Here is a 21,988-nt window from a genome sequence, read left to right on the forward strand (position 1 = left end):
AGATTGACGGTATACAAATAAATAATAATAATAATTTTCATTTTTGTAATACCACAGATCAAACCAGAGACCCTCCCTGTCGCTGCCGAAAGACTGCGTTTTCTTAATAGTCGATGTAAAATTTTTCAAAGAGTTCTTTACAATTGTACAAATGTTTTTAGATGTCTGGAGGTGACAGAGGCTCCAGCGCAAGGGGTTCTAGCCCTGCTTTTTTGTTCACCTTGGAGGGGGTTTGAGATTAATCTGTGGCTTGGGTACATGTTAATACTGAGGGACTGCAGGTGGCACTCTCAGATAAGTAGCAGTGCCTCAAAGTTTTGTTCTCTGCCTCCATCTGCTGCTAGGGATGCATAAACCCACTTGGCTGGACTGATCTGTGGTATTACAGGAACAAAGATTAGATGATAACCAATTTTCGTGTGCAGACCAGATTTCCATTAGCTGCTGCGGCTGTTCTGGAAAATGCCAGGGAAAAAGGAATTATGAAAGGCCAAAGAAAGTGCTGTATGTGCGACACCCGCTACTGGAGCTCCTCTGTGGGCTCGGGGTGTGAACATTCAGCAGCTGCAGGAGGTGGGGGAAGCATGGTGCAGCCTGTATTGCAAAGTTTTCCAGGTGGGGGTCAGAGCTCGGTCTGCTGTGGCAGGGGTAGGATCCAGGCGAATTTTGGTGGGAGATACTGTCATTTTAAGTGCTATCGAGCACAAGAAAGGGAGAGCTTGGCACAGCCTCCCTCAACCTCTGCTTCCTCTAGAGGTCCTTTGAGCTGTTTCCTGAAGTTTTGAGAGCTCTTCCTGTGAGGGGCTCATGGCCAGATAACCCTTTTCCCTAGAATTTGCACAAGATCTTTCTCCTGAAGAGAAGGCTTAGGGGACACAAGATAGCTGTTTCTCCTTCTGAGCTTAGCATCTCTTGGGGAATCGGAGCCCTCCCAACCCCATGAAGAGAAGTTTTTGGGAGATCCTTACCTCCAGCCAATTTGCCTCAGGACAGTGAGAAAAAGTCTTGTTGGGAGTCTCAGAAGAGGAGGAAAGGGAAATTCTCTCAGTTGATGCTGAGGAGTCCTCTGGCTGTGTAAAAGAAAGGACTACTTAAGCTGGCATTTGTTGGACTCAGGGGAATGAAAATTGAACAAGATGGCCTTCCAGTTATTGATCAACAGATGAAAGCGCCACAACTGGATTTGATAGCAAGAAGGCATAATTCCAAGCCTGTGAGGTTTTTTATTCACAGAAAAGGACTGCTCTTTCGGAATAGCTGTCTTGTGTCAACTGTGACTAGAAGACTACTTTCTCTGTGTTTCCTCCCTGGTCACTTATAAGAAGAGTGCTACGAAAAGAGGATCATCCATCCTTGGTTCTAATGGTAGCTCCGGAGAGGGTAAGGAGTCCATGGTACACCAATCTGATGTGGCTCAGGGCAGTGGAACCTCTTTGGCTGCCAGCAGACAAAGATTTGTTATGACATGTCCCGAACTTCATAGAAAACCCAGTTTAATTCTCGCTTTGTTCATTAAAGTGGTTGCTTACACTAGAGAGGCCTATCAAGCCTGGTAATTTTATGTTTGTTTCCTGGGGTAAGCAACAAGCACCTTCCCTATTCAGTGCATCTATTCTACTTAATTAGTGAGAGCAGAAGCTGTTTTCTAAGCTTAATCTGGATTGGGGTCTCTAGAGGATATTTGCAAGGTGACAACTTGGTCGTCCTTGCATTCTTTAGCTAAGCATTACTGTTGGATGCCTGTATTAGCAATGACATTTCCTTTGGGGCAGGCATCTTGGGGCAGCCTGGACTACCTCCCTACCAGTAAATGAAGCTTGTGTATATCCCACTCATCTGGACTTTTATGGCAGGATGATAAGGAAGGAGAAATTTAATCTTACCTAATAATTTCCTTTCCTTGAATCCTCCCATACCAGTTCAGACTCTTCCCAGGTCAGTCTAAGCTGGTGAAGGTACAGAAATTAAACAGAAGGGAGCAAGACCTGTTAGTCCCTTCCCTTATTTGAGTCTTCTCTTCCCAAAGTGAAGGGGGATAAAAGAGTAGCTCTTATTTTTAAAAATGTTAATTATAAGTTAATACAGTTGTGTTGATTTTTTAGTTTGATTTTTTTGACAAAGGTACACTGCTGCAATAGTTGACAAACCTCTTTCAATGGAAAAGAAGCTGTAGAACTGTCATGATATGAAACTCTAAGGAAGTAGGAACAACATCGTAAGTATTTCTTCATGGAAAGGGTGATGGATGCATAGAATGTCCTCCCGGGAGAGATAGTGAAGACAAGTGTAAGTCTATTTAAGCAGGAATTCATGATTAGTTGCTCTATTTAATGTTCTGTGGTCTGACCAACTTATTGAATTGGCTTGTGTGAACAAAGGCTGTTTAGCCTGTCTTAATTAAGCAATTAACTATATTCAGGCTATACATTTTTTCAGTAAATAGTGGAGTTCAAAATGGAGTGGGGTAAGCAAAGTATCCGTATTGGCTAGAGAATGGAAATGAGGAAATGGGGTAACTTGTCGTAACTACAGTTGTAACATTTCTGCATCAGAGGTAACCTGCCTGGATTGACAGTTTCAACCCTAAACAATAAGAATGGGGAATAATGTGCACAGAGATGCAATTATAATTTCTAACTATTTTACTGGTTAAACTGGATAGGCCATTGGGATCTTTACCTGCTGTTATTTACTATGTTACTATGTATTGTAAGTGGTGATATGGAAAACTTGTAGTTCTCTGTTTCTGCCTGAGAGCATGGGAGGCATAATCCACTTGTCTGGACTGGTATAGCAGGATTTAAAAGAGAGTAAATTATCAAGTAAGATTGAATAGTTCCTTCATTTCTGAAATTGCTAATATTCAATTAAAAAAAGATTTCTAAAATGTAAATGGAGCCATATTAGTCGTTCCCGGGGAATGGAAGAATATTGTTTTGCATATCTGCCAAGTTTGTGTTTCTCAGTTAAAGCATGCTGCTTTGTGCATTCTTAGGGTTAGCCAGGTTACTCAGAGCTTAAACAATGATTATTAGAATTTATTCTATGCTATATTATAGTTTAACACATTTTTTAAAATTTCCTTGTTAGGATGGTGATGGTGAAGTAGAAGGTGAAGCAGTAGGTGCCAGTGGTGGAACATCAGAAGATGAAGAAAAAGCCTGGCACAGTGATGGCAGTAGCTCAAGGTAAGAAAAAAATTCAGTGTAATTTAAAGCGTCTGTTGTCGGGGCAGGATTTGCATTTTATTACTTTAAAGAAAGTGGTCATAGAATTAAACATTTTATAAAGTACTTGTAGCTCCTCCTTGCACTACTGGTTCACACATAGGAGATCTTTACAGAAAATTGTTGTGTAAAGCAATAGGTTGAACTGCTCCATGCATGAACAATTATATCATAATTATAATTATAAAAATGAAAGGTTTCTTTAAGTATTGCCCAAATCACAAGTTCACTTGTCTTTTTTTGTTTAAAGGAGAAGCTTAGTTTACAGAAAAAATAAATTCTTTAAAATTCATGACATCTGGGATTAAGTTAATTGCTATGCAATTAGTTCTTTCTTTCAGTACCCCATCCTTAGATACTCCCTTATAGCAAATTGGGCATAACCTTTTATGTCAGGATGGTGGGCTCTTGATTCTTAAGCACCACAAGTTGCCCTGGTTTTCAGAGTAACCTGAAAGTGCAAATTTGAGCCATTGTATACAAATTTATTTTGTGAAAGTTCATCCTGAAAATCAGAATTATTTGACGCACTCAAGGATTGGCATTTGCTAACCTTGCCCTATGCATACACTAAAAATTATATTGTATGTATTTTAATAAATATTGATCTGTTGGGGGGGGGGAGCTGCATTTGGCATATACTACTGTGGTGTAGATGGTTTGCCCATCTCTGTACAGCCTGTAGTATGTTGCTTTTTTTTTTTTTTTTTTTTTAATTCTTTATCACTTTTTCTAATACATGAAGTATTTTAAAGTATACAGGAAACATGTTATAACACATTAGAGACATTTTTTAACATAAGTAATTACATATATAACACAAATTCTAATGGGCTAACCCTAATCTCAATACAATTGAAACTCCGGAGGCTAAACTTAGAGGAGAATTAGGAAATTAAACAAATATAATAAGGCTTTACCTGATCACAGAGCTGTTTTTCTTTTATTTATGTGGTTTCCTATGGTACTTCCTGGGAAAGAAAATAATCTAAATAAACTCGCAGCTGTTCGGGAGAAAAGAATATATAGGTATCACTCTCTTTCTTTATGATACATTTGCAGGGGTATCGTAATATAAAGGAGGCCCCTTTAGATATAGCCTCCTGTCTCATGCTCAGAAAACCCTTCAGTCTCTCCTGAGTGACCCTTGAGATATCAGGTAACATCTGAACTTTGCTGCCATGGAATAAGGAATTTAAATGCCTAAAGTAAGAAGACATTAACTTACTAATGTCTTGTTCCATAATTAGTGACACCAGCAAAGTGGAACATTCTATGATCTGTATAGCTGAGGATTCAAAAAAATGAGGTCAAATTCTGAAAATCAATAGAGGGAGCTGCAGCATCATTTGAATGATTTTGAACATTATTTGTAGGCAAAAAATAAACTTTATTTATTGCAGGAAATTGTGATTCAGGTAATTGAAGTATTTCTGTGAGATATCTTTTAAAAGTAATCATCGGCAGTTCTCCCATGATTCTAGGAAAGTTAATCAAACGTAGGTTCAAACGGCGGTTCCAGTTCTCAATCATTTCCAAGCGTCGGGACAGGGCCGCTCTATCTTTAATGGTTGCCACATTTAAGCTCTTTATTTGTTGAATATCTGTCTCTGCCTTTACGAGAGATGTCGGAACTTGTGACAAAGTGTTCTCTTGCAATAGTATTTTCTGATTTATTTGAAAAGAAAATGAGTCCAACTTACTGTTATCCCAGGACAAACAGGATGCTAGTCCTCACATATGGGTGACGTCACTGACGGAGCCCTATTGCGGAAACATTTTCTGTCAAAGTTTCTAGAAACTTTTGACTGGCACTGTGAGGCCACTGAGCATGCCCAGCATGCCATGATATTCTCTGCCACAGGGGTCTCTCTTCAGTCTTCGTTTTTCCGCGCTGCTGTAAGCATCGCGGAGATAGGAGTCCTGTGAGTTTTTACTCACACATCACTGACTGAAAAAGTCATTATTTTCAAATTATCTCTCCCATAAGGGATCTCTCTCTCTCTCTTTTTCCACCGGACGGTGAGAAATCGGTATTGTTTTTACTGTAAGTAAGAACTTTTTTTCTCTCAGAAAATTTTCCCCTGTTTTCATCAACGGCTGTCAGTGAAAACATGGCTTCAGGCTTTAAAAAATGTCCGATTTGCAATCGGACTATGTCTATCACAGACCCACACCTTGAGTGTGTTCTCTGCTTAGGCGAAAAACATGATGTCTCATCCTGCCAACAGTGTGCAGAAATGACTCCAAAGGGCAGGAAGCTTAGACAAGAGAAAATGGAGCACCTTTTTCACCTCCAATTCCTTCCCTCTCCTTCAACGTCGACGAAATCGTCCCCAGCAGGAGTCACCAAAAAAGTTTTGCTAAAAAAAAAGTCGTCTGGAGGGATCGGGTGATCAGGCATTGCCAACACCGTCGACGGCGTCGATAAGGTCGGTAATCGAACAAAGGCCTAAACATAAGCATCGGCACCGACATGCCCCGAGACCTATGTTAACTCCCTCCCCAGGAGAACCGAACGCAAAGCGGCAGAAACACAAGGAAACACCGCCACTATCAGGGCCTACGACATTGATGGAACCCATACAACCATCGCATGAGGTATCATCCACTCCTCCACCGCCCATCCCAGCTGTAGCACAGAAATTGTCCATGTTCATCAAGCAGGCGGTGATGCAGGCCCTGAAAGAACAAATTCCGGCAATTCTGCCGGTGACGTCGCCAATGCCGGGGAAAATCCCGATGCCGGGGTCAATATCGATTCCAGTGACAACTTCGATGCTACCATCGATGATAGAGGTCTTTAAGATCATGAGAGGTCTTGAACGAGTAGATGTGACTCGGTTATTTACACTTTCGAATAATAGAAGGACTAGGGGCATTCCATGAAGTTAGCAAGTAGCACATTTAAGATTAATCGGAGAAAATTCTTTTTCACTCAACGCACAATAAAGCTCTGGAATTTGTTGCCAGAGGATGTGGTTAGTGCAGTTAGTGTAGCTGGGTTCAAAAAAGGTTTGGATAAGTTCTTGGAGGAGAAGTCCATTAATGGCTATTAATCAGTTTTACTTAGGGAATAGCTACTGCTATTAATTGCATCAGTTCACCAACTCGAGCGTACAAGGGAATCCTTGTGCGGTGGTAATCTTGTACGGAGGTATTTGATGAGGATAACCGATTTGCAGTTATCCTTTCTTTTACCTCCGTCTATTATTCTTTTTATTAAGGTCAAAAATATTTTTTAAGTGCTCTTTCGTGCATTTTTTCTTAAAATCCCTTCTCCCCTGCTGCTTTTCCGACCCACTGCTAGTCTTTCGTCATACTTATCAAGGTCATCGCCTTTGTTGATTTCTCATGGGTACGGAGCTGCTTGTCCGACACGGGCCATGTTTCGGCACGGGTGCCTGCTTCAGGGACTGTGGGAGAGTGTGCTGTGTCCTATGTGGGGTTCACAGCATTCTAAATACTTTTATATATTGAAGGACTTTAGAATGCTGTGAACCCCACATAGGACACAGCACACTCTCCCACAGTCCCTGAAGCAGGCACCCGTGCCGAAACATGGCCCGTGTCGGACAAGCAGCTCCGTACCCATGAGAAATCAACAAAGGCGATGAGTTGGTGAATTGTTGAAAAGGGAAAGAGGTTGGTTAGTGATTAATTGCATCAGTAGCATGGGTTCTTCTTAGTGTTTGGGTAATTGCCAGGTTCTTGTGGCCTGGTTTTGGCCTCTGCTGGAAACAGGATGCTGGGCTTGATGGACCCTTGGTCTGACCCAGCATGGCAATTTCTTATGTTCTTATGATGCCAACGTCGGTGACTGCGAGTTTACCAGTAACCATGCCGATGTCGATGGCCCAATCGGTTCCAGCACCGATCTTCACCGGCGCCGATGCCCGGCAATAAAGGCAAAACAACTACGGTGGTTTCGAAGAGGTCATCGAAGACACTAGTCCCATCTTCGATCCCGAAGCCTTCAACATCGGTGCCACTCCTTCCTTGGGGATCCAGGACACCCAGAGTCAGCACTACATCAAATACTAATAAAAGATATCAGGATCTACTTGATTCTCTCCCCTCTAATCCAAGGGAAGAGCATCTTGAGGAGTCATATCCTGAAGATCCATTGCCAGGACCTCCTCCACCTAAGACTTCGGCAACTCCTCAACACATCCAAGAATATGACACTTGGAGTGACACAAATTCAGAAACCTCATCTGAGGATTTTATGTCTGAACCATCCCCACCAGATCCTCGAAAGAAATCTCCTCCAGAAGATTTTACTTTCACCACTTTTGTCCAGGAAACGACTGATACCATTCCTTTCAAATTAGTTACAGAGCAGGATACCAGGCATCAAACCTTGGAGGTGCTTCAATTTGTCGACCCTCCAAAACAAGTGGTAGCCATACCAGTGCATGATGTTCTCCTAGAATTGCAACATCGCCTGTGGGAACATCGATGCTCCGTTCCAGCTATCAATAAGAGAATGGACAGTACATATTTAGTAAATTTCTGCTCCTGGGTATCAAAAGTCGCAGCTCCCTCACCACTCAGTAGTGGTGGAGTCGGCACAAAAAAGATCAAAAAGAATTAGAACACATTCATCAAATCCCCCAGGTAAAGATCACCGGTTTTTAGATTCCCTGGGTCGTAAAGTCTATCAAGGGGCCATGTTGAACTCTCGAATCTCTTCATACCAACTCTACATGACCCAATATCAAAGAGATTTGTGGAAACAAATGCAAGATTTTGTTCCATCTCTTCCAACTCAGTATCAAGAGGCAGCCCAGGCCATCATGCACAAGGGTCTGGAGGCCGGAAAACATGAAGTCCGGGCAGCCTATGATGGATTCGAAACAGCAGGCCTCAGACCTTAGACCTGAGGTTCAAGATAAATTAGTGGATCTCCCTTGCTTGGGAGATAATCTTTTTGGATGCAAGGTCCAGGATGCAGTGACTCAACTAAAGGAGCACACTGAAACACTGAGGCAGCTTTCTTCGCTTCCACAAGATCCCTCTACGCACTCTGCATGTAGGCCTCAGCGAAAAGAAGCTAGAAGACCTTTTTACAGAGAAAGGAGGTATTACCCCCCTACGACTCGAGCCAGGCCTTCTAGAACTCAACAAAGACTACAACAGTGAACAGAGGCATGCTCTGACGTCTAAACATATGACTGGAAGAGGGAGGGGGACCACTGGCTGAGGGAATGACCCGACAGGAGTGGGCGAAGTGGAGGACTGCGCCTGAAGAAAGTATTGCAAACCTTGAAAAAAACTCCACCCAAGAAAAAGCAGCTGGATCTAGGCCAAACCAAGAAGGAACTGGAGTGGGGCTCACTGAACTGCCATCCCCTGCAGAGGAACCAGTCAAGAAAGTTACAAGATCCGGCGTACCTCCAGACATATCCTTAACCAGACCATCATAGGGGCTGGGTGGATATAGGCTTACAGAAATCAGAGGAAGACAACTCTCCTTGAGCCTCTAAACAGTGCTGATACAGGTTAGACAACACATCAGTCTGAGATGCCCGAATATGACAGGCAACACAAAGAGAAAGGTGCTTAGGTTTCTTGCTCACCAGTGCCATCAGTGCACAAGTGACTGAGAATGTGTCCCCAGCCGACTAGCGCTGAAAAATTCAAGTGAACAAAATGTATGCGCACAAAAACTAGGTGCCCCGAAAGTAAGAGCCACAAAAAACACATGCACAAACTGTTTATCAAGGCCTGGGCATACTACCAGTGCTTAGAAATTTGTGCATGCAAAAGGCGTGCCTAAAACTGAGTGCACAACATGTGCGCAGAGTCAACACACTAGGCACACCGATGTCCTGTAGAGGGCAGTTAACGCACGCACAAAAGCATGCAAAAATGTCGCCGGGGCCCTCCACACAGCGCGACGGCAAAAAGCCTAACTGCAGGGCCTACCCCACTGGGACCGCTCAATCCACCAGGTTGCACAGTTCCCCTAGACCCCATGGGAGAGGGAACTAATGTCGGAATGGCGCGCTGAGCACGGAGATAGGAGGAAGTCCTGCAAACCCCTCTATACTGTCTCTGTCTTTAAAAACTTTTTTTTTTTTTTTGAACTTACCCAAGCTCAGCCCTTAGCAGCTGAGTACAGAGACGGTCTCTGGCTGCGATGATAGAGGGCATGTGCCGTCACTGCTGCACTCAGCCTCCTGCACGTGTTCTAATGGAACTCTTTCCTGTGCAATCAGCTAAGTCCACACTGGGAAGCGCAGCTACTAACAAAGGCACACATCTGAGGGAGGGACCATTTGGTATCACTAAAGGACAGCAGGCTTTTCTTTTTCTATGTTAAATTCTCCTTACAAAATCTGAAACAATCCCCATAGGGAGATGCATGTCCACCATCTGCTGGAGACTGGTGGTGTCAGAAAATGTGTTAGAAAAAAGTGTTTTTGTTAGAAAAGTGTTTCTTTTCAGCCATGCATGTACAGTATAGTGTAGTCAGTCATATCAAGTTAATATTGAAGCATAAGAATTGCTTTTTCATACGTCCTGCACTTTTCCACTAGAAAAGGGCCTCAACTAGGATGCCTTCCAACTTCAGACACCTGTGTACTTGGAGGCTTAAAAGTATAAGAAACTTAGCTTCCTTACAGTTAGGAGTACAGACTAGTCCCCACCTGGCTATCCTTTCCTGTCTATTTAAACCTCCAATAAGGACAGTACAGAGAGAGGAGCAAGATAAACCCTGACTGACCGCACGAGACAGACATTAAAAGGGCTAATTGCTTCATGATATTGGTAAGCATCTAATTATAAGTTATTTTTGCATACGAGAACCCTAGCTACTATAATTATCCTTAGCTAGTATAATTAATCTTAGTATTAGCAAGACATGTACTAGAAAAAATTTATTTTACAAGAAAAATGTCTTTAGTAGATATTTATCTGATTGCTATAATTTCAGTAACTATTGTTATCATACTTATAGGAAAATTGGTTCTTACCTGCTAATTTTCGTTCCTGTAGTACCACAGATCAGTCCAGGACAGCTGGGTTTTGCCTCCCCACCAGCAGATGGAGACAGAAGACGACTTCGCGGACTCTGTCCTATACACCTGAGGTGCCACCTAGTGTCTGCCAGTATGATTCAGTAGCCAAGCAGAAATACAGATACAAAAAACCGTAACTACCAACCATAAAAAACCACCTCCCTCGCAGAGCAGAGGATATGAAACACTACATAAACCGCATGTAACGAATAACATATGTCGACAAGACGGAGCCCCAAAAGGGACAGACAATAAAACTTGCATAGAAGTTGACCAGCCACCAGCCGAGCAGGCTCTCCATCTTCTTCCCGGGCGGGCGTCTGGACTGATCCGTGGTACCACAGGAACGAAAATTAGCAGGTAAGAACCAATTTTCCTTTCCCTGTACGTACCCGGATCAGTCCAGGACAGCTGGGATGTACCAAAGCTTTCTTAACCAGGGTGGGACTGAGAGAGTCCCGCTCGGAGCACACTGGCCCCAAAGGAACCGGGTTCCGGAGCCCGGCCATCAAGTCGATAATGTCTTGCAAAAGTATGCGGAGACCGCCAGGTGGCCATCCTACAAATTTTCTGTGGCGACACCTGCTGGCACTCCGCCCAAGAAGTCGACTGTGAACGAGTAGAATGAGCCTTAAGGCAAGAAGGAAGTGGACGACCCTGAACCAGGTAAGCAGAGGAAATCGCCTCCTTCAACCATCGGGCAATCGTTGACTTAGACACCTTCTGCTTTTTCTGGGCCCACTCCACAGCACGAAAAGGTGATCCGAAAGCCGAAAACCATTCGTCACCTCTAAGTAGCGCAACAGAGCTCTCTTCACGTCCAACTTCTGCAACTCCTTTGCCTCTGGAGAAGAGTCCACCCCCGCAGAGGAAGGAAGTTCCACGGACTGGTTCACATGAAAAGAGAACACCACCTTCGGGAGAAAAGAGAGAACGGTTCTCAAGGAGACTCCCGCCTCGGAGATCCGCAAGAAAGACTCCCTGCACGACAAGGCCTGCAGCTCGGACACCCACCTAGTGGAAGAAACCGCCACCAGAAAAACCGTCTTCAAGGTCAGATCCTTCAAGGTCACCCGTCGCAAGGGTTCAAAAGGAGCCGAACAAAGCGCTTTAAGTACCAGGTTCAACCTCTATGAAGGACAAGGACTCCGGACCGGAGGGCGAAGGTGCTTAGTGCCCCGCAAAAAGCGAACCACATCCGGGTGAGAGGCTAGAGACACCCCCTTCACCTTCCCTCGAAAACTGCCCAGGGCTGCCACCTGCACCCGCAGGCGATAAGGAAATACCATTTACCCAGCCCCAGAAACAGGCAAGACAGTTAGGCAATTTGTATGGTAATGAGGATTGCGGAATTTCAGGCCCTTTCATATAGGGATCTTTTTTTTTTTTTTTTAAGTTTTTGGAAGAGGTGGTATTTTTCCATGTAGTTCCTTCCTAAGATAGTTTCTCACCTGCATCGCAACTAGACTTGTTTTTATTTTTTTTTATGTTGTTCAGGAAGGATTACTCAGTCAAGGTGTATAAGGAATTTCACCTGACTGATGTAGGGTTCTTTTGAGGTATCTAAGATGCCTAATCTCTGTAGGAAATTGGACCAATTGTTTGCCCTATTTAGCAGACTATGGACAGGTGAAGCAGCTTCAATAGGTGGATTAAGGAAGCCATCACTTCAGCATACGTTTGTGTTGTGGGTCTGTGCCACTGGCCACCTTCACAGTCTGAATCTGGCCGGGATTCTTTAGTTGAATAAGAAACTGAAACGCTGGTTAAGTCACGTGGGGTGTTGTTCTGTGGTTCAGCCTGACAAACTCTTGCAGCTTCTCCCGGTTTTTCCCCTCTGAGGTTCCCCAAGCCAGTCTCTTTTGCGTACTTTTACCCCATTCCTTCCCGGATGTCACAGCTATGAATTTGGGTTCCCTCACCCCAATTGGTGAGCTGGACTTAAGCAAACATAGTCCCAGATTGTCTTGGAAGTTTAAAGTCTCTATTGCTTAACTTTATCAAACATCATCGGTCCCAAAACCAGTAATAAAGCATCTCTTTCCTTAATCTTCATACTTTATGCCCATAGTTGCTTCCTCTGCAGCTTAAGACTGGCTTGCATTCAATGAACCTGGTTCAAGGGGAACCAGGCTCTACTGCATCCTCTGGCTTTTGTATTTTCCCTTTTACTATGGCTACAACTACATCTACTCACAGCAGAGTTCAACTTAAAGCTCCTGATGTGCAGACTCCCTGAGTGTATCGTCTTCTGGAAGGGGTCTCCACCACTGGTCTCCCAGGTCCATTGGCTCAAGCTCAGGTCTGCTTGACACCTCCATTTCCGTTGTGTCGTCTTCTGTTTCTAATGGAACTCTTTCCTGTTCCTGCCTTGCCTCGCCTCCTGACAAGCTCTTAGCCTTCTCCCAACACACCTTGGCTCTCTCCTTCCCTCAATGAGTTAAAACCTGGATGGTTCCTCCCCCTCCAGAACACTTTTGTCTTATGGGAGTTGGAGTCTGACTCTTATTCTGATCTCTCTCACTTACTGGATCTCCTTGCCTGGTTTTCCATACAGTCTACAGTATTTTATTGACCAGGGGAATATAATACCCATCATAGATGCTTCCCAGAGGCTTTAGGTCTCATTCGATCAGGGCCTAAGAAGCTTCATGGATGGAATTTCAGCTAATTTTTCCAGTGGAAATTTGCAGGGCAGATACTTGGACTTCCTTGCTTTCTTTCACCAAGCATTACCATCTGGATGTTCGAGCCAGAGGAGACACCACCTTAGTTCGAATGTTTTGAGATCAGGGCTATCAGTATCCCACCCAGTTTGAGGGATGGCTGTGGTTCATTCCATTTATCAGGATTAGTCTGATGGAATGACGAGGAAGGTGAAATTTACTTATCTGATGATTTCCTTTCCTTGAGTCCGGCTAGACCAGCCCTGTACCGACCCAGACTGCCAATTGGTTTGCACTGTTCTACATTTAGCTGTCTTCTCTGCAGGTAGATTTGTGTGGATCCCAATATCATTGAGTGTCTCAGTAGATTTTATCAAAGATTGATTACTGCAATGCTCTGCTACTGGGTCTACCTAAAGCTACCATTCAACCTTTGCAAATGCTGCAAAATGCAGCTGCCCGCATTATCACCGACACAAGCCGCCATGATCACATCACTCCAGCTCTTCAGTCTTTGCACTGGCTACCCGTGGCTTACAGGATAATTTATAAGTCTATGACGCTGATACATAAAGCCATCCAAAATAGAGATATGCACTGGTTCACAGATCAGCTACAATTCAAAATGTCTTCCCGCCCAACGAGATTCCAGAACTTAGCCAAACTAAAGATCCCAGCACCCAATCTGACTAAACTCTCTAGTACAAAAGAATGATCTTTCATCATTGCTGGATCAACAATATGGAACACCATGCCCTCTGAGTTACGCCAGGAACTCTGTCACAAAAAATTTAAACAAAACCTTAAAACCTGGTTATTTAAAAAAGCCTACTATTAATGAATTGAATCCTCAACTACTCATCCTAATTTCCACAGTCTCTCATATATTGCTTATATTCTATTAATACAAAGTTATATATTGTATTGTATTCGTTCAGTTACTATGTTATACTGTAAAGCGCAATGCTGAATTACTGTTTGAATGTAAACCGAGGTGATGTTATTTACGTACCCCGGTATAGAAAAATCTATAAATAAATAATAAATAAATAATAATAGATTATAGTTATTGTAGAATGTAATTCAGAATCTTGTTTGGGTTTCTTATTAGCTGGTCTCCGAGGTTTGGGGTGGGGAGGGGGAGTCATTTCTGTTTTCTCCCTTGGAAATTCTCCGGTCACTGGGGTATGGTGAACAGTTATGGTGATTAGCTTGTTACAGGCTAATGTCTGCATAGGACCTTAGCAGGTTGACATTAGCAAGCTAGTTGCTCGCTGCCTCCATTCATGTATTTATTTGTGGCATTTGTAAACTGCCTAGCCACAAATCTAGGCATCTAACAGCATTTCATATATAATAAGCAAAATCACCACCTTGTGACAGAAGACAATGTACAGTGACGAGCAAAACACAGGTCAACAAGGCAAGGCAGACTAATTACTTTTCAACAGAGTACCAAAATTTCAGAGAAAAAGCACACCCAAGAAGACAAGGAAGAGTCAGGCAAAGGCACAGGTGAACAGGTGAGCCTTCAGTCTTCCATCTGCTGGTAGGGAATCATAACCTACTAGTCTGGACTGATTTGGCTATACTCAAGGAAAGAAAATTAGTAGGTAAGTAAATTTCACCTTCCTTCCCCTATCTGTGCCCCCTTGTTAGCTCTGCTTGTAATACTGATACATCATCAAAGCTATATCACAGTACCAACAAACAAGCTCTTCACTAAGTGGGAAGGGTTGCAAGGATTTTTGCTGTCACTGTAAGCCCTCCAAATTAATTGTCTAAATTCAAAATGAGAGAATGTAGTGAATGTTGGAAAGTGCTGAAGTTGAAAGGCTTTTTTCATAAGAGTTTTGATTACTGTTGCCACAAGTTCTTATTTAACTGGAATAGATGTATAATATATTTGTTTCAGTGAAGTTTTACCGGTATGTTTTAAATATTTCCCTCATCCTTTGTTTAGTGAATATTCTAGTGATTATTCTGACTGGACAGCTGATGCAGGAATTAATCTGCAGCCACCAAAGAAAACACCTAAACATAAACACAAACATAAAACTAAAAAAGTGGAAAGCAGCTCAGATGATGGAGAAGAAGCTGAAAAACAAAAGCAGAAACAAATTAAAAAAGAGAGAAAAAAAGGAAATGAAGACAGGGATGGCCCTACAGCTTCACCAAAGAAAAGGAAACCCAAAGAGAGAAAACAAAAGGTAAAAATGTTCTTTAAAGTGCTGTGGTTACAGTTATATGTACAAAAAGGTAATCTACAAAAGGAGAGAAACTGAGAGATTATTCACGTTGTTACAAGTGTTTTAGAGAGCCGTATCAGAAGCTAGCCGTAGATCTTTTTAAATTGAATTAAACTGTGAATTAACCATGGTCACTTGAGATCAGAAGAAAGATAAAAAGGATTTCCTAGCGTGTAGCAGATGGACTCAAAACAAGTGGGTATAGTGTGCTCGTGCTAGCAGTTGGAGATGGATCCGACGTCAGCACGGGTACATATACCCCCACAGGAAGTGCAGCAATTCAGTAATTTCCGTCTCCAAAGCAGTTTGGAGCTACCTCATGCTCGCTGAGCGTGTTTCCAAATTCCTAGAAGAAACCTACTGAAGACGAGCCCCGCACTCCTGCGGTGATACCAATCGGTCCCTCCCCCAGTTGAGTTTCCCGAGCTGACTTCCGTGGTCCCTCGGAGGTAGGAGCCTCGGTCCGGTGGCCGACTCGCGGCAGGGACCTAGCCCCCGAGTGAGAAGGGCTCGGGCGTGGCATAGAGGCAGCCTCTGTCCCGGCGAGGACTTGGCCCCGAGCGAGACGAGTTCGGGCGCGGCCTAGAGGCAGCAGGTGCACTTCCTCGAGCGCGGCGGCGAAGGTACTTACCCTCTCCCCCTGCAGCCGGAGACCGCCCGGGTCGCAGCCGGGAAGCGCCGAAGACAAGGCAAGGCGTACATCTTTACTGTGGTCTCCAAGGAAGTGAGGATTTGCGGGGCCTGCCTACGTGGCAGACCGCCAAGGAGGTTGCCATTTTACCTGGCTACTCGCCTTCGCCACCTAGACGCACGTTGCTGTACTCACGCTGAGATAGGCGCCCGTCGCTAAGCGCATGCGGATAGGCACAGGCTGGCTAAGCGCACGCCGCTACATTCATAGGCGCACGTTCATAGGCGCACGTTCATAAGGCGCACGTTCATAAGGCGCACGTTCATAGGACACCGTTGGTAGGCGCATGTTCATAGGCGCACGCTCATAGGCGCACGCTCATAGGCGCACGCTCATAGGCGCACGTTCATAGGCGCATGCAGCTAAGCGCAGGTTGATAAGCGCACACTCATAAGACAAGCGCATATTAGTAGGCGATACATATTGCAAAGCATATGGAGCATAAGAGAGCCCATACGCCCGCAGAGCCGGCACCTCCAGAATCAGGCATAAGAGCTCTAAGCCTCTGCTCAGCATGCAACCTCAGAGCCACACAGAGCGAGGAAGCAGACTCACTATGTGCCCAATGTGAGGAGGCCATGGGAGTTCCAGGACAGGACCGGTCCCAGCCCAGCGGTTCCTCAGGGAACACTCCGGACTTAGCAGGCCGCGGTGAGCAGCCAGGGAACCCGAGAGACCTGGTGCCCCTAAGGCCAGATCCGGCCTCACTCTCTTGGGTGGAATTATTCAAGGGGATCCACGCCTTTGTCCAGATGCAATCTGCTCCTCGAATGGCCTTTTCTGTTCCAGATGATCCGGCCCCTGGACCCTCGAGACCTAGGCACGGCCACTAGCCACCCGGAAGCCCCACTTATGGGGATTCGGATTGCTCCAAGGAAGATGAGGAGCTCCCCGAGGAGGGAGAACTTCCCTCTGAGATAGAACCCTATTGGACCATGAGACGCTTCTTTCGGAAAGAGATCTTCCAGGCCTGGTCTCACAATGCCTATCAGAACTGGCTATTCCGGGCCAGGACACCCCAGGGGACCCTAAAATGAACCCCCTGTTAGAGGGCCTGCGCCAAACAGCTCACCATTTTCCCCCTCCTACAAGCAGCACAGCAGCTAATCGATCTGGAATGGACTGCGCCGGAGGCCGCATTTAAAGGGGGTCGGGCCTTGTCAGGCATGTACCCTCTGGACCCGGCGTCCAAGGAGCTGCTGGCGTGCCCCAAGGTAGACGCCATAGTTAACGCAATTGTGAAGTGCTCCACCATTCCGGTTGAGGGGGGAGCGGCCCTCAAGGATGCACATGACCGGCGCATGGACACCATTCTGAAACAAGCCTTTGAGGTAGCAGCCATGTCCCTATGAATCGCGACCTGCTGCACCGTGGTGACACGTTCCTGTTTATCGCAAGCTAGAAACAACACCCCGGGAGAAGACATAGAATCAGCTCTCACATTCCTCACTGACATAGCCTCCGACCTCGTCCGTACGGCAGCCAAGGGAGTGTCATCCTCAGTGGCAGCCAGGAGACAGCTCTGGCTACGTAATTGGGCGGCCGACTCTTCCTCCAAGACGCGCCTCACAAGAATGCCCTTTAAGTGATCCCTACTGTTCGGCAATGATCTCGAGAAATTGGCTAATAAATGGGGTGCCTCTCCATTACCTAGTCTACCAGAAGACAGGTCAAGGAGGAGCCAGCGTTCTTTTTCTAGACCATCCAGAGGTAGAAACTCTCAGCGCTTCAACCCTTACAGGGCTCGCTACCAAGCACCTCGTTCTCAGACCAGGAACCAGCCCTTTCGGGCTAAGCACAGCAAGAGGAGAACTGGCTCGCGTTCTGGTCCCGGCCGCAATCCACAATGACAATCAACCGACCCATCCGGGGGTAGCAGCCATAGGGGGCAGGCTAACCCTCTTCTACCGCAGGTGGGTCGAGATTACCTCGGACCAGTGGGTCCTCGCCATCATCCGAGAAGGGTATTACCTGGATTTTCTTCGGCTTCCGCCGGCCAAGTTTGTGGAATCTCCTTGTTCACCTCTCAAGAAGGCGGCACTAGAAGTTACCTTGCAGAGGCTCCTGGCCCTAAAAGCCATAATCCCAGTGCCTGCAGGGGAGATAAATTCTGGGCATTATTCCATTTATTTCATAGTTCCCAAGAAGGAGGGCACTTTCAGGCCCGTACTGGACCTCAAGTCAGTCAACCGACACTTATGGGTCCCCAGCTTTCACATGGAAACTCTGCGGTCTGTCAAGAATGCGGTACAGCCAGGGGAGTTTCTCACCTCCCTAGATCTGTCGGAAGCCTACTTGCATATCCCAATCCATCGGGATCACCAGGGCTATTTACGCTTCAAAGTCCTGAATCAGCACTTCCAGTTCCGAGCTTTACCCTTCGGGTTAGCCACCGCACCGCGGATCTTTACCAAGGTCATAGTAGTAGTGGCGGCGGCACTCAGGAAGGAAGGAATCCTCATCCATCCCTACCTGGACGATTGACTGATCAGGGCAAAGTCACCAGAGGAGAGCCACCAGGCAACCAACAGAGTTATTACTCTTCTGGAAAGCCTAGGATGGGTAGTAAACTTGAACAAGAGTTCCCTACAGCCTTCTCAGTCGCTGGAATACCTAGGGGTCCGATTCGACACCCGGGAAGACAAGGTCAGCCTGACCTCCAAGAGAAGATTAAAGCTCTGGAATCGTCTGCAGGCCCTGCTGAGCGCCACCCGGCCCACAGCTTGGGATTACCTACAGTTCCTCGGCCTTATGGCATCCACTCTGGAGGTGATACCATGGGCGCGGGCTCATATCATTACAACGCGCCCTCCTATCTCGGTGGAGCCCACGATCACAGAACTACACCACACACCTACCTCTACCAGCCAGAGTGCGGAATCGGATACGGTGGTGGTTGCAGCCCGGCCACATGAGCCAGGGGGTCAAGAATGTCCTCCCCAACCTGGACCCTGCTCACTACAGATGCCAGCTTGAACGGATGGGGAGCACACTGCGAAGAACTCACCGCCCAAGGGCGGTGGAACAGAGAAGAGTCAAGGTGGAACATCAACCGACTAGAGGCACGGGCAGTCAGGCTAGCGTGCCTGCGATTTGCCCACAGACTTCGCAACAGAGTGGTCAGAGTGATGTCAGACAACGCCACCACAGTGGCATGCATCAACCGACAGGGCGGAACCAGAAGCCAACAGGTATCCCTAGAAATAGCCCCCCTGATGACTTGGGCGGAAGCGAATCTCCAGGACATCTCCGCCGTTCACATCGCCGGGAAGGACAACACCACGGCAGACTTCCTCAGCAGAGAAAGCCTAAATCCAGGGGAATGGCAGCTGTCGCCCACAGCTTTCCAGATGATTGTGGATCAGTGGGGGACGCCGGGCATGAACCTATTAGCAGACAGGTCCAACGCTCAAGTACCCAGATATTTCAGCCGCAGGCGGGATCCGCTATCACAGGGGATCGATGCCCTGGTACAGCCATGGCCTCAGGGGATCCTGTTATATGCGAGATTCGGCGGCACAGAGGCCTAGTTCTTCTAGTGGCCCCGGATTGGCCAAGAAGACCCTGATACGCAGACATGAGAAGACTACTGGCAGGGAATCCTCTACCCCTGCCTCCACACAGGGACCTGCTGCGGCAAGGTCCCATCCTCCACGAGGATCCAGCTCAATTCTCTCTTACAGTCTGGCCATTGAGAGGGCTAGACTGAAGAAAAGGGGATACTCAGAGCCGGTAATAGATACACTTCTCCGAGCACGCAAGTTCTCCACATCACTCACATATATTTATTTATTTATTTATTTATTTTTAGTTTTTCTATACCGATTTTCCTGCATAAAATGCATATCAAACCGGTTTACAATAAAACTCAATAAGCAGGAAGTAAAATTCCTTAGTCTAATACATTTAAACATCTGTAACGAAATACTTTTTTTTTTTTTTTATAAGGGTCTGGAGAGTTTTTGAAGCCTGGTGCGACACTCACAGCACCAATCCACATGCCACTAAAATCCCTATCATTTTGGATTTCCTGCAAGATGGACTTCAGAAGGGTCTGTCCCTCAGCTCCATCAAGGTTCAGGTGGCAGCGCTGTCCTGTTACGGTCCCAGGAGTGACGGCAACACCATTGCCAAACACCCAGACGTCTCACGTTTCCTGAAAGGAGTCAAACACATTCGTCCGCCACTGAAGTGGCCAGTGCCCCTGTGGGACCTCAACCTAGTGTTGGAATTTCTAGGGGGATCCGCCTTCAGACCCCTTCGAGGCCTGTCTCTCCATGTGTTAACCTTGAAGATGGTGTTCCTGCTGGCTGTCTGCTCAGCACGCCGCATTTCAGAGCTACAAGCCACTGTCCTGCCGTGATTCGTTTCTCAGAATCACTCCAGAGGCTATCCATCTTCGCAAGGTTCCTTCCTTCTTACCCAAAGTAGTCTCACAATTTCACCTCAACCAAACCATATCCTTGCCAACCACGGAAGGTTTGAAGAAGTCGGAAGAAGGTCGAATGCTACGCCATCTCGACATCGGCAGACTGCTGTCCAGATACCTGGAAATGTCAGAAGCAGTACGAAAGACGGGCCACCTGTTCGTCCTTCACAGCGGGAAGAAGCAAGGGGAAGTGGCCTCACGGGCAACGATCGCCCGCTGGATCAAAGAAGTTATCAAGGCAGTCTACGTAGAAGCAGGGAAACCACCGCCTCTACGGGTCAAGGCTCACTCTACCAGAGCGCAGGCAGCCTCTTGGGCAGAAACTAGGATGCTGTCGCCTGCAGAGATATGTAAAGCGGTGACGTGGTCCTCCCTCCATACCTTCTCCAGATTCTACCGTCTGGACGTCCAGGCCAGGGAGGACACAGCATTTGCGAGGGCAATCCTGCATGGACCTCTGGCAGCCTCCCGCCCAGTCCGGGAGTAGCTTTTGTACATCCCACTTGTTTTGAGTCCATCTGCTACACGCTAGGAAATGTAGAGATTAATTACCTGATAATCTCCTTTTCCTTAGTGTATGCAGATGGACTCAGCATCCCGCCCGGCTGCCGGCATACATGGGGATTCACCGACTCACGGTAAGCCATGTTTTCGTATAATAGGGCATCCACCCTGCTGGGTGTCGACGCCTTCCGGTTGAGAACACTGGCGGTCTCCAGCTACTATCAATCGGTCAGGGTAATCCTGTTCATTTAATCGATCGGTCAGCTACAGCTTTTGCAAGGAAGATTACTGAATTGCTGCACTTCCTGTGGGGGTATATGTACCCGTGCTGACGTCAGATCCGTCTCCAACTGCTAGCACGAGCACACTATACCCACTTGTTTTGAGTCCATCTGCATACACTAAGGAAAAGGAGATTATCAGGTAAGTAATCTCTACATTCTTTGTGCTCATTATGTTATAGAAGATGCCAAATAACAGTTCTAGTCAAATCAGTAAATGCATATAGCATAGCATTCCATGTTTTGTGTTACCTCTTGAGAAATTCATCATGACAGTCTGAGATATTCTATAAAAAAATGATTGCTTTTACAAGAATGTTATATGAATCCCAGTACTTCGTAAACTTTAATTTGCTGAATGAATGAATGTAATGAGTTAAATTCATCAGTTAGAAATTTGCATCACTGAAAATTAGTTCAAAATGTCCATTTAATGTAATAAGCGTAGCCTTCTGAAGTACAATTTGTTTACATACATGGATAAGAACATAAGAATTGCCATACTGGGTCAGACCAAGGGTCCATCAAGCCCAGTATCCTGTTTCCAACAGTGGCCAATCCAAGTCACAGGTTCCTGGCAAGTATCCAAACATTAAATAAATCTCAAGCTACTATTGCATATTAATTAATAGCAGTTTATGGATTTTCTTCTAGGAATTTATCCAAACCTTTTTTAAACCCAGTTATACTAACTGCTGTAACCATATCCTCTGGCATTGAATTCCTGAGCTTAAATATGCGCTGAGTGAAAAGAATTTTTTGATTTGTTTTAAATGAGCTACTTGCTAACTTCATAGAGTGCCCTCAAACTGCATAATACAGAACGCCTATTACAATCATCTTTCGATCTAATCAGACGAGGTTTTGACCAAGGTATAACTTTCATCTTAGTACTTTTAGATATCTTGGCCGC

General features: G+C 45.7%; 1 protein-coding gene across 2 annotated transcripts in view; it reads left to right on the plus strand.

Annotated features, from left to right (window-relative positions):
• Positions 1 to 21,988, plus strand: part of PHIP (pleckstrin homology domain interacting protein) — a 944,985-nt gene that overhangs the window by 503,028 nt on the left and 419,969 nt on the right. For both annotated transcript variants that reach the window (XM_029595577.1, XM_029595576.1), the window contains exons 21-22: positions 3,091 to 3,188; positions 14,885 to 15,131. In XM_029595577.1, coding sequence (XP_029451437.1) covers positions 3,091 to 3,188; positions 14,885 to 15,131 — 345 coding nt within the window. The remainder of the gene's footprint in view (positions 1 to 3,090; positions 3,189 to 14,884; positions 15,132 to 21,988) is intronic.

This window comes from Rhinatrema bivittatum, chromosome 3, assembly GCF_901001135.1.
Source record: "Rhinatrema bivittatum chromosome 3, aRhiBiv1.1, whole genome shotgun sequence".
In the NCBI taxonomy this organism is placed as follows: Eukaryota; Metazoa; Chordata; class Amphibia; order Gymnophiona; family Rhinatrematidae; genus Rhinatrema; species Rhinatrema bivittatum.